The sequence below is a fragment of the Podarcis bocagei genome (genome assembly GCF_964188305.1).
Source record: "Podarcis bocagei genome assembly, chromosome: 12".
NCBI classification, from domain to species: Eukaryota; Metazoa; Chordata; class Lepidosauria; order Squamata; family Lacertidae; genus Podarcis; species Podarcis bocagei.
Window position 1 is genome coordinate 17,093,863 of NC_138137.1, and position 13,488 is coordinate 17,107,350.

Genomic DNA, 13,488 nt, shown 5'->3' on the forward strand with positions numbered 1-13,488 from the left:
GAATGCTCTCGCTGGGTATGTTCAACTAGTGCCTTCATTTTACACATTTAGGCACCAGGCAAAAACCTTCCTCTTCAACCAGGCCTTTGGTGGATTGACATCCGATGTCGTTTTAAATGTGTTGGGGGGTGTTATTGGTTGTTTGTTATTTGTACTCTCCATTTTGTAGTTTTTTATATTGCAATTTGGTGTTGTAAACTGCCCTAAGATAGATAGATATAATAAATAAACAAACAAACAAATAGAAGCCCACACAAATATACACTTACACCGAAAAATGGTAGGTAGACCCCCCACCCAAAGGAGGGGGAATAAACTCGTAGTAGTTTTTCAGCAGGCACCCAGGAAAACCGCTGGTTTTCAAACAAAAAAAGCCAGCAAGATGTTACTTTCCAGAGGCAGCTAGTGTTAGCACATACAGTACTTTTCGAAAGGGAGCTAGGGGGCGTCAATAAATTATAGGCCTGTTAACCTAATATATAGCCAAGATAAATAGATGAAAAGCATTTCTTAACGAAACCCTGTTAGAATCCACCCTGGGCACATTGCAGACTTCATATAGAAGACCTGCAACACAGTCCTTAGGATAGTGTCACCTGCATAATGCACTTTCATTATGTCTCCAAATTTCAACCACTTCAGGGGTTTGCCCCTCTCCCCCCGTAATTTTCTTGCAAAAAAATGTTTTTTGGGGGAAATACTCCCCCAAATTTGACGTGGGGAGGACAGCTGACCCTCTCCATGCAACTTTTCCTTTTTGTGTATTTGCACGTGAGACACGGAAGAGGGGTTAAAAATGTATTTATTGAGAGGGCTAGTTCCTGCCTCTGGGGACTGGTCAAATTTCCGAAGGAAATAATGGAAATATCTATATCTCTTGTGGCGCCCCCTGAATTCTGCCCTCAGCGTCCCCTCAGCTCAACCCGCCCCCGCCCCCGGCCAGGCAGCAGGCAGGAGGGTCTCCGCGCCTTCGTGTGAGGTATTTATAGCCGGCCTTGCGCTACAATCCGGCAGCGGCACCAGGAGTCCAGCCGAGCGCCTGAGGGCGGAGCCGAGCGCAGCTCCGGGGCGGGCACGGCGCGCAGAGGAGCCCGGCTATAATTCCACCTGCAGCCATTTGCGTCGCGGCTTCGGCGGCTAGGCGACAGCGCGGAGCCCCGGCGACACCGGCTGCCACCACCGCCGCGCCTCTCCGCCTTTCTTTCCCTGACCAAAAGGAGTGGCGCCTTTCTTTCCCAATGAACGGCAACGCCGGCGGCGAAGGCGGGATGATGATGGAGGAGGAGGAGGAGGGTAAAGAAGCAAACTGGCCCCGAGGCTTTATTTCTCGTAATGCGGAGGTTCAAAACCCTCCTTTTTGAGGGATTCAGCAGGAGCGAAGTCGTGCGCTCCCGCCGCCCTTTCGCGCGCGCGCTGGGGTTGCGTTTGTGCGCTCCTGAGGCGGACGGTGCCTTTAGGCGGCAGGCAGAACTGCACCGGCCCAGGGACGCTTCTTTGTTCTGGATGCTTTATTGAGTATTTGTGTGGTTTTGTGTGTGTGTGTGTGTGTGTGTGTGTGGCGCTTTTGGTGTGCGTGGTTGTGTGTGTGTGGCGCTTTTGATGTTCCTTCTGCCCGCCAACCTGACTCTCCCGGCTGCGCCTCCCTGGGCAGCAGCAGTAGCATCCTCGGTGGCGCGCGAGCAAAGTTAAATGGAGAGCTTGAGGTGAAACGGGGCAGACTTTTCCCAAGAATTCCTCGGGGGGGGGGAGGACTGTGCGTGTGTGGGAGTCAGGCATGCGGGGGGGGGGGAGGAGGAGGAGGAAGCCGGCATCTCTCCCCAGCAGCAAGTGACTAATGGTGCTCCTGCGCTTATCAGTCGCCACCATTAACTTCTGGCTTTGCAAGGGCGCTTGGGAGGGGAAACCCAAACACGCCGCCACCCACTTAGTATAAACAAACGCACACCCTCAAAGGCGGGGGGGGGAGTGGGGGGGAAGAGAACCCAGCAACCCAAAACTTTGCCCACAATTCACCCAGTTTTTAGCAAGTGGGCGTGTCCTTTTTAAATAATGAGCAGCAGCAGCAATAATGATGATGATGTAGTGCAATAAAACGTATTCACATTGCGATGGGCACAAAAATGAAGTTCTTAGCGAAACGCCCCAGAGGAGATGGTTAAAAAAAAAAAGTCCAGTGCTTTTATCAGAATGCAACTGGCAATGAAGCCTGGCAGATCCAAAGTTTTTGCGTTTTTATTTTTAGATTGAGGTAGGTATCTGTGTTGGTCTGACGCAGTCGAAATAAAAATAAAATAAATAAAATGAAAAAATTGTCCAGTAGCACCTTATAGACCAACTAAGTTTGTTGTGATATAAGCTTTCGTGTGCATGCACACTTCTTCGGATATTTTAATTTTTCTTATTTTATACAATACAGTCGCAGCAAAGAGAAGACGGCAGCATAAAGTTTATGGCGTTATTTTACACGGAACCTATATGGACTGCCAGTGTTTTAAGGCCATGTAAATAGTTCTTGCATTTAACCACACTGGCATCCTCAAGAGTTGAGCAGTGATCCTAGTCACAATCGACTTAAGTGTAAGCCCCTTTAAAATTTCGTGGGGCTTGCTTGAGTTTAGCTGCCAGGTAGCTCCATCCAGTTCTTTTTTATTATTATTTAAATACATTTAAAAAGTTTTAAAAGGGGGGGGGAGGGAAAAGGGGAGAACAGGGTATAGTATATTGCTATAACAATTGATCACATTTTTAACCTATTGTATTTTGCAAAAATGAGTTCCAAATTCCATTATACCAAAATTCCATGCAATAAGCATATTTGTCCATCTATAAGCAACCTGCTTACAGGTAGCAAGTGTAGTCAGGTCTTTGATCCATTGGAGAAATGGAGAGCTCCATCTAGTTTTTAGCAGCTTTGCCTGGCTGTGGGTAGGATTGGCCCAAAAGTTGACTTGTAGCATGAGGATGAAACCTGTTTGAGGAAATGTATTATAAGAGGTGAACACACTTGCAGGTGTAGGCTGCAGTCTTAGGTAGAGTTGGGTGTGCCCAAGCCATCGGTTTCCATGGACTTGGAGCACCTACCGTATTTTTCGCTCTATAACACGCACCAGACCATAACACGCACGTAGTTTTTAGAGGAGGAAAACAAGAAAAAATATATTCTAAATGAAATAGTGGATATATGATTTTTGTGGTTCATGCTGTGGCCACAGACATGTGATCTGACAATGAGTTTGGAGTAGCCCAATGCAAAAATCCTGAGGATCCATGTGGATCCATGCTTTGTAACCACGGAGGAAGGAAGGAAGGGGAACCATGGATCCTCTGCTCACGACTGCAGCAGATCCCCCCCCCCGCCACCCGCAGGCATTCGCTCCATAACACGCACAAACATTTCCCCTTACTTTCTAGGAGGGAAAAAGTGTTATGGTGCAAAAAATACGGTAATTCAGTATAACATTGTATTGCTCATACTGCACACATAGGAAGATTAAGCTTTCAAAAGGTTAGAGATAGTGAAAAACTGAGAAATACAAATGAGTTTTCCAGGTATTTCCCAGAGTGTGTGGAGCTTTCTTTCAGCAGTGTGAACGTTTTCCTTTACTAACTTTAATTTTGGTAAACAGCCTTTCAAAAACGTTGCTGATGAAAGCCCTTATTGCTAGTTTAGCAGCACAATGTAGCCACATGCTTTATTTCCCTCTCCTTCCTTTAAGGAACTTATTCCGTGATTCTTCTCTTTCTCCACGCATCCGTGTTCCCAATTCAGTAGCTTGCTCAGAGACATAATGATAAAGCACTGGTCATCCAGCGAGTTTCGTAAAAATTCACACTCGGGTATTTCATATGCAAACCATAGGCCAAGGTTTACCCTATGGTTTGAAGTGCATGGTTTGTTTGGGAGCGCTGAACTTTGAATCCAGTTCAGACAACCCACTGTCCTTCAATGGCTTAGATCAGCATGGTGCAGCAGAATGACCAGGGATGAGTAAAAGCAGCTGTGATCTTGGTCATGCATTTAAAGCATTCTTGCGCCACTGTAACAGTCATGGCGTACCCCAAAGATATCTGGGACCCCTCACAGAACTGCAATTCCTAGCACCCTTAGCAAAAAACAGTTCCCAGGACTCTTTGTGGGAAGACATGATGATTTACATGTATGGGGCGGGTGTGTTCCTCTTCTTCAGGTGCCTGTAAGTTTGTTCTGAGCCATGGTGTGGCCCAGTGTGGTTGTGCAAACCAGGCCACTATGGCAGTAGCTGTCAAGGGTTTCAGATGACAATCTTTCCTACCCTGCATGGTGTTTCCAGGGACGCGGGTGGCGCTGCGGGTTAAACCACAGAGCCTAGGACTTGCTGATTAGAAGGTTGGCGGTTCGAATCCCCGCTACGGGGTGAGCTCCCGTTGCTCGGTCCCTGCTCCTGCCAACCTAGCAGTCTGAAAGCATGCCAGTGCAAGTAGATAAATGGGTACTGCTCTGGCGGGAAGGTAAACGGCGTTTCCGTGCGCTGCTCTGGTTCGCCAGAAGTGGCTTAGTCATGCTGGCCACATGACCCGGAAACTGTACGCCAACTCCCTCGGCCAATAAAGCGAGATGAGCGCCGCAACCCCAGAGTCGGCCACAACTGGACCTAATGGTCAGGGGTCTCTTTACCTTTATGGCGTTTCCAGGGATTGAACTCAAAGCATGTGCCTTGTTTAGGGTTGCCATATTTCAGAAAGGGAAGATCCAGACACAAAAGATGTTGAGCTTTTTTTTTTTGGCAAAGTTGTAGGTTGAATTGGTTGGAGTTTTTTTGCAAAATATCTTTAAAAAATGAAGTTTTTGCCATAATCTACACTTCATGGGTTGCCAAGCGTCCAGATTTTCCTGGTCATTTTGGCGATTTTCGCCCGGACACTATTTTTTATAGCTGTATTCTTGCTATGTCCAGGAAATTCTGAACGTATGGCAACCTTGGCCTTGGTTCTGGAACGTAATCCATTCTGGAAGTCCGGTTGACTTCTGAAACATTCAAAAACCAAGGCGCGGCTTCCGATTGGCTGCAGGAGCTTCCTGCACTCAAGTGGAAGCCGCGTCAGACATTTGGCTTCCGAAAAACGTTAGAAAACCGGAACACTTACTTCCGGGTTTTCAGCATTCGGGAGCCAAAACCTAAGAGTACCACAGTGTTCGAGAACCAAGTTATGACTGTACTGTTGAGTTGTGGCCCCTCCCTTGAATATTGCATGTCCAGTTTCATGGCATATCTCTTGCACAAGTGCTCCCTGTTGTTGCCAAGGTGCCATCCTTTGCGTTTACAAAATAAATAACCCATTTTGGGGGGTTTGGATTTTTTTGTCCATGCACGAAAACTTAATCTCTTTTACATACAGCTGGAAAAGTTACTATCTTGGCGTCTCTTACTGTACACTCAAGAGTCTTGTTTGAACACAAATGTAGTTAAAATATCAGTTTAGCTTTGCTTTTAATGTTTGTTAAACATATAACAAGTAAATTAAATCATATTATTGCCTGGCACAGCATGCCCCTTTAATATATTACAGTTCTGTGTGCCAGTGAAGAATGAATTAGCCCAGATAGATCTATTTAATGTTCCTGCTGATGTCAGCTTTCTTTGATGGAAAAATATGAATGCAAAGTAATAATCTTATAAAATTAAGTTCCGTTTAGTCCATGCTGGTGTCAAAGGTACTTATTCTGCTTCTTTCAACTGACTAGATTTCGTCCAGATAAAAAGCCGTAGGCGAGGAAACTATCACTTTTCCGAATTATGGGATTCGATCACTTTCTGGCAAATTAAGATTGCACAAGTCACCGGGGAGTCTTGCAAAAAAAAAAAAAAATCATTTCCCACAAAATATCAGACTTTTTCTGATGAGGAGTGTGATGTGGAAATGCACTGGGAAGGGTGAGATAAAACTTGTGACCCTCTTTTTAGATTCAGCATCATCTAACCTCCCTTCAAACAAACTGAGATGAATGCTCAATAAAACAGTGTGAGGTTGAAAATACTGAGTTGAATCCAATTAAGTCTTACTATGGACAGACCAATAAAATCAATGGACTTAAGTTAATCATGCAGTCCTAACTGCTCCTGGAAGGAGTTAGGGTCCCGAGAGGCGGGTCCCTCTGCTGATAGTGAACTCTGCTACACCTGCTGAGAATGTGGGTGGTTGCAGTAACTAACACAAGGTTCCCAAGATGGAGTGTTAAACGTCTTGTGGAGGAGCAGGGCCAGTTATTGATTCATTGGCTTAAAAACCTGCCAATTTCTAGGTGAAAAAGCCCAATCTGGCTCCCTCCGCCATGCTAACTTCAAGCTGGTGCAGCAAAAAGAGAATTAGAAGCAAACACAAAGGTAGCTCCACCCTGGCTCCTCATTAGATTGTACATTAAAGGTAAAGAGACCCCTGACCATTAGGTCCAGTCGTGGCCAACTCTGGGGTTGCGGTGCTCATCTCGCTTTATTGGCCGAGGGATCTGGCGTACAGCTTCCGGGTCATGTGGCCAGCATGACTAAGCCACTTCTGGTGAACCAGAGCAGCGCACGGAAACGCCGTTTACCTTCCCGCCAGAGCAGTGCCTATTTATCTACTTGCACTTAGACGTGCTTTCGAACTCTAGGTTGACAGGAGAAGGGACTGAGCAACGGGAGCTCACCCCGTCGCGGGGTTTCGAACCGTCGACCTTCTGATCAGCAAGTCCTAGGCTCTGTGGTTTAACCCACAGCACCACCCGATTGTACAGTACTGTAACTTAAATTCGTTTATTTGGATCCTGAAGATTTGCAATTGGAGAAGCTTTGGTTTAAAACTATGGGGAAATCATCATGATTTTAAGAGTGCTGTCTGAGACAGGCACACAGAGTGAGCTGCTTAAAATAATTTATAGCCAACATGGCTTTTTTCTTTTCTTCTTTCTGTACAAAAACTAGACATATTGATGACCATCCCTCAGGCAGGCACACACAGTTTGGAATGATCCCTTGGCACCAATTGAACTGTTACTCTCCCCCCCCCCAACAAGGAGTTAGTGAGTTATTCCATACCTTAGATCTAAGCAGTGATTCAATCTAAATGAACAATGAAACTTGTGTACCCTGTAATCCAGCGGTAGGCAAGGTTTAACTTGCCTGGGCCGGTTCATTCCAGCGGAGAACCCTCTGTGGGCCGGATCCTGCTCACGTGCCCGCGATTTCTGGCGTCTGTGCAGACACAATTTCCAGTGTCTGCGTCTGCACATATGCAATTTTCAGCCCCACGGAAGTGAGTCCCTGCACTGTTTAGCGCAGCGTGCGGGGACTTGCCAAGCAAGTGGCTTGGTTCGGGGGCGGCTCGGGGGGGCGGCGGTTAAACGACCCCCGTGGGCCGATTGTGGCCCATGGGCCTTAGGTTGCCTATCCCTGCTTGTAATCTATTTTCTTATAATGTATATTAAATCAGTTTCCTGTACTGGAGCATTCTTCCCAGCTGTTTTAGTGGTAGGACTACTTAAATAATCTAACCATGATGATCATATATGACTCAAATAGCTATGGACACAATGACATTGAGGCACATCAAACTGAAAAGGTAGAAAATAACTTAAAACTGTGCTTCTGTGAGACCTAAGAAAGCACTTAAACTTCATAAAAGGTTGACAGGCAGAGTAATTCTGTGCAGGGTTATTTGAAAGCAAACTTAACTTGCATTCGATGGGGCTCACTCCCGAAAAAGTTTATTTGGATAGGTTTGCAGTCCAAACTATGTACTGGAAGATGTGGCTGCTGTGTGTTGAACACGGGCAAAGTGTGCACTGCCAGAAGAGTTAGGCTATATAGTTTGTAATGGAAAGTGTTGAATTTTAGGTTGGGTTGAGTTGAAATCATTAAAAAATAAATAAATGCTTTATTGGTTTTAAAAACAATTACAAAACCAACAATACACAACCATCAACAAAAGGCAATCCAAGGTCAACACTCATTACAAAAGAAAAGAAAAGATTGAATTCACATGTCACGAATGCCAACCTCCCCCCCCCCCCCGTTGTGATTCCTAATTTACATTACAACTGCACACTTAACTTTATCTCTCCTAGGTTATTCGGTTGTGTTAATTTTGTAATGTTCTCTTATTTCATGCAGAAATCAACCCAGGCCTACCAAAGAATTTAGATTATTGCAATGTTCTTTTAAGCGTTCTCTGTAAATATTCCACTCTCTTTTTTTAAAATTACAAAGAAAAAAGACAAAAACAGAAAACAGAAAAATAAAAATAAAAAATAAAACCATCATTTTGAAATTCTCCACTTTCATTACCTTCTTTCCATGACCTCCTCCTCCTCCCATCTCTTGTATCTTGATTAATAATTGTCACAGCAATCCTTTCCATAATTCATAATATTCTGTCATTACATTACCTTACTCTATTTTCATATTATTTTATAAAAAACCTTAAAACTTAAACTTAAATCTTATTTTTACCAGCTTCTCATAACCATTACCTTTTTACCTAATTCTTTAAACATTTTTACAAGAGCCAAGTAATTTCATTTCAACATTTTCCCAACGTTCATAAAGCATTTCTAATGATAAAGAAAAAGAATAAAAACAATCCAATCTTCTTCCAGCGTCCCCTCCCCCGGTCCCGGGATTGTCAGTCCTTTTTGTCCCATTGGTCTGGCACATTAACCTGGTGATCTTCTATCCGAGGCCTTCAAATCTCTTCCATGTCCCTTCCGCAGCTCTTCTTCATATTTTCCTTTCACTCGTGGGAACTCCAGCTTGGTAGTGTTTTTGACCCTTTTCAACAAATCAGCCCCTTTCCCATAGTCCAGACTAGACTCCATGTGGTATTTTAAGACATATTTCAAATTCCCTCCAAAGTTGGAAGTCCCAACAGCTCCAAACCTCTGACGGCCCATTGCCAGACTTGGAAAGTCCGAACATCCCTGCATAGGGGGGTCAGTCCAACCCCCCATTTCCAAGTCAATCCAAACTTTGTCTTTCCAAATCTGGTTTTTTCCAAGTTCATTTGTCAAATCCAAAGGCTCATTTTCCTGCTGGGCCAAAAGTCCCTCCATCTCTGGCGCCCAAGATTCTGCAACATCCTCTTCTATCATCTGCTCTGTCAGGACACACTCCTGTTTAAGTTCCTGGGTGGGCTCCATATAATTTCCCACTACCTGTTCAAATGTTCTGGCCGCATTAGTCATCAAATCCGTCTTCTGACTTAACTGATCCAATAGGGCATTTATTTTACAGAAAGCACCCAACAGTGCTTCTAAAAACATTGTCCTACAAGGTCACAAGTCCTTTCCCACGGTTGTAATCTGGCAGCTGCAAGCTCGCTAGAATTGGTTACAGTTTCCCAGTCCCCCTCTAGGGGGAAACTTCTGGTTGTTCTTTCTTTTAAGAACAATAGCAACAAAGTTTCTTTTTTTAAGATATTTTGTGAGTATTTGTTCCTTTAAAATGCGAAAGGAAACAGTGGGATCACAATGTTACTCTTCTTTTAACTATCTGTCAAAAACATTTGTCTCTGGTCAATGAGCTTCAAAACGTCAATTCTGACACCCCGCTCCAGGGTCGGGACGGTGGAAAGTTACTTTACTTTAAACTCACTTCTGCAGGTTTAAACAGTCCAAAAAAGAGATCCCCCTTCTTCTCCTGCTACCGAAGGGGGGGGGGGGGTTCAACGCTTTTAGATGGTGAAAACCAATCCTTTAGTAAATATTCCACTCTCTATTAAGTATTTGATCTGTGTGGTCTCAAAACCTTGCTGTCAATCTTGCTATCTCTGCATATTCTAACATTTTATTCTTCCAGTCTAGTTTTGAGGAAGTAGAATCTCCTTTCCATACCTTAGCAATTAAATCAAGTCTTTATGTAGCCTTATGAGGCTTTGCCCTCGGGTGGGAAAAATATTGTGCCTGGGAAAGGGAAGTGGGAGTCAACAGACACTCAAGGAATAGTTTCGGAGAAAAAGGTTTTATTTCTACCATCCATGAACTGGTAGAAGGAGCAAGTGTGATAAGTCACAAAAAGCATGCACGAGTTCACAATCATGTGCACAGAGTTTATATACCCATTCCAGTTCCCTCCTCCTTTCTCCTCCTTCCAGAGCCCTGCCCCATGAGTTCCTTTGAGCATGAACAGAAAGCTTTCTTGGGACTATTTTGGACTCTTGGTGCCCTTCCCAGGAAAGGGGTTTCAGAGTGTTCAGATATGTTTCAATCTCTTGTTCTGGCATGGTTCCCAGACAGAAAGCAAGTTGCAATGTGGTTCTTTAGCAAGGCCAGAAGGCATGAGAAAGGCCTGAGAAACAATGGACTGTTCTCTACCTATGTTACAGCAGAGCGGAATGTTTCTGATGCTTAGCTGCTGAGAAAATGATTTTGAAAAGCTTTGAGAAGCTTTGAGCCTGCTTTGGTGGGGGGTGACTTCGGGCCTAGGTGAGGTCACCTGTCCTCACCTTCCTTCATTTATAGTTGAAGGCTCTCCTTGCTTTCCTGCAATGGTGATGGGATAGCAAAGACTACCCTCCATTTTTTTGGAGGTGTTAAGAAACATGCTGCATAGGGCAAAAGGAAATTTGAACACTACTAGCATTGTGATTACTAGTATTGTACCAAGGAGACCCTTGCTCCATCGTGAAGGTTCTCATTGGCTTATGGCTAGCTAGCCTCTCTTTCAGTCTAGCCTACCTCTCAGGGCTGTTGGGAGGATAAGTAGAGGAAAACTATCAACCCTGCTCCAGACGAGTGAGATAAAAATGTAAGATTTTTAATGATTCTTACCTTTGTATAGTACACTGTGCATCAGAGCCAGCGGTTTCTATACTTGCCCACGCATCTCTCCATTGTCCCATCAGCGAGCAAGATCAGTTTATCACAGAGACTCATTCCGGCCAAGCAAACGCTTTTGAGGTGGGTGCAAAAAAAAAAAAAAAGGTCAGCTAGGGGGAATCCTTGGGGCCAGTTGCGTTTGACTCTTTGGTATGCCACCCTTGCCCTATCCTGTGCCAGCCCCCAAATAAAAGAATAAGACACTTGTAATATTGCTTTTTCTCTTTGCAGAGTTTCCAGCAGGGCAAAGCATTTTTTCTTTGGGTTAACTTAAGTTGCATCGGGTAACAGCTTCTGTTCAGAAAGTTACTGTTTTTGGAAACTCGGTGCTGCAAGATATCCAGGCCGTGTGCTTACTCAAGCAGTGCCCATATTTAATTTCAGTACAAATGCTTGAATGCCCAGTGACTCTGACAAGGGGCCTTTTGTCACAGAAAGCTCACGCTTGCCCTGAAGTGTGAGCTCCAAGTATGGGTCAGTCTGTAAAAGTGACCTTTTCTATATAAGCTAAATATAGATGCAGACGTAACAGGGACATAGTCTGTGTCTTCTTGGAGAGAAGTGTAATTTGGAAAGAGATTTATTGTTCCTAAAAGGGCAAATTAATGGGCATAACCCTCCAGAGAGCTTTAAAAAACAAACACCCATCCCACAAATGTTGTTCTTATCCCTAATAACAACAACAACAACAACAATAATAATAGTTATTATTATTTTATTTATATCCCATCTGACTGCGTTGCCCTAGCCACTATGGGTGAGTTCCAGCGTAGTATAAAAACACAACTAGACATCAAAAACTTCCTGATACTGGGTTGCCTTTAGATGTCTTCAAAAGGTTGTGTAATTGTTTATCTCTTTGACATCTGATAGGAGGGTGTTACACAGGGCGGGTGCCACCACCAAGAAGGCCCTCTGCCTGGTTCCTTGTAGCTTCACTTCTCGCAGTGAAGGATAAGTCATTGAAGGAACTTACTGGATTTTACTATGGGTTGATCTTCGGACTAGATCAGCTGTACAGGTGCATTAAATTTGCCACATAATTGCTTCCGTCGAGTAATGATGGAGAGGTGAGCTGCTTACAGCAGAGTAAATAAAACAGAACACTTTAAAACACACACAAAAAAGAACTTTACATAATGAACAGAAGCAGCACAACACCAGTACCAGAATGAGTAGAAGCATTTGATGGCCTGGGAAAAGAAATATGGCGAAGTACGTGCCAAAGGAGATCATTTTACAAGTGGGCCACCACTGGTATGATCTGCCACCTCGCTTCAGATGTTGGGGGGCACCTGGAGGTGGACCTCAAAAAAGATCTTAACAGACAGGCAGGCTGACATGAAGGCAAATTATCCTTCAGCATAACTGGCCCCAAGCATATAGGGCAAAGCTTTAAAAAGCAGCACTCAATGTTTGTTTCTAGTTAGCAGGCCGCACCAGCATCTTGAACTAGCTGCAATTTCCAGGAAGTCTTAAAACAGGCCCCACTTGGCTGTGAGGTTCACCCATGGCAAGAGTGAACGGCTTCCCTCCATCAAATAGTTGCTACCATGAACAAAGCCTTGAGTGCTGCAACCAGTTTGAGCCGTGAACTTTACCATAGGTTTATGTGTCTTTGTTACAGAGAACTAGAGAACCCAGAATCAAGGATATTAGGTGGCATTTCCAGAAACGAGAAATGTGTGCAGGGAGTCATGGTTCTAGCCGCAGGGCTACAGAACTGTGATCTGCTGAACTGAACCTGGCTAAATCTCTTGCTTTTTGAATGCACGTCAAGACCCCACAGAACAGGGTTGTTGTGTCCAGTGCTAGCCATATGCAAGAATTAGGCCCATTGAAACGAATGGACTAACTTGCATTCGTTAATTTGAGTGGGTCTTTTCTGAGCAGAGCTTCATTGCCAACAAACGTGAGTTTGTCATGGCTTCACTATACATGGGTCTTACCTAAGGTATACTTAGGCATACTTCTTATACCTAGGAAGTATAGCTAATGGTGTCCATCTGTCATACCTTGGATCCCAAACGCCTTGGTACTCGGACGTTTTGGCTCCCAAATGCCGCAAACCCGGAAGTGGCTGTTCCGGTTTGCGAACGTTCTTTGGAACTCGAATGTCCAACGGGGCTTCCGCAGCTTCTGATTGGCTGTGGGAGCTTCCCGCAGCCAATCAGAAGCTGCGCTTTGGTTTCCGAACGTTTTGGAAGTCGAAAGGACTTCCGTAACGGATTCTGTTCGACTTCCAAGGTATGACTGTACCAGCTGAACAGTGGACAAAGAAATGTATGTATATCAAGAATGTGTATAATGGGGGGAAATCCTCCATTTTACATTTTTCTAGTAAATGTTAGCGAGATGGTATTAAGGAAAACTTACGACGAATGACAAATTAACATCCTATACTTCATTAAACTATCTTGTCAATTAAGCTTCCGAAATTGCTATCACATTAATGCATTGGGATCGTTGTTGCACATTAACTCAATTTTTCATGCTTATTAGACAAGCTGTATTTTATGTGCCAGATTTTTCTCTCTCTTCTGCTTTAAGTAATTCAAGCTAATTCCCCACCCCCTTTGTGTGTGTGTGTGTGTAGGATTTGTGTCTTGGTAAAAGTCAGTGGTTATGTGTGGAACACCAAGCACTAAAGTATGGAAAAC

At 44.3% G+C, this 13,488-nt stretch overlaps 1 protein-coding gene across 1 annotated transcript in view; it reads left to right on the forward strand.

Moving 5' to 3' along the window:
* The first annotated feature begins 1,068 nt into the window (after positions 1-1,068).
* The window catches only part of GADL1 (glutamate decarboxylase like 1), a 96,664-nt gene continuing 84,244 nt past the window's right edge, over positions 1,069-13,488 (forward strand). Inside the window, exon 1 of the mRNA XM_081164677.1 lies at positions 1,069-1,293. Within this exon, the coding sequence (XP_081020803.1) occupies positions 1,239-1,293 (55 nt within the window). The 5' untranslated portion in view covers positions 1,069-1,238. The remainder of the gene's footprint in view (positions 1,294-13,488) is intronic.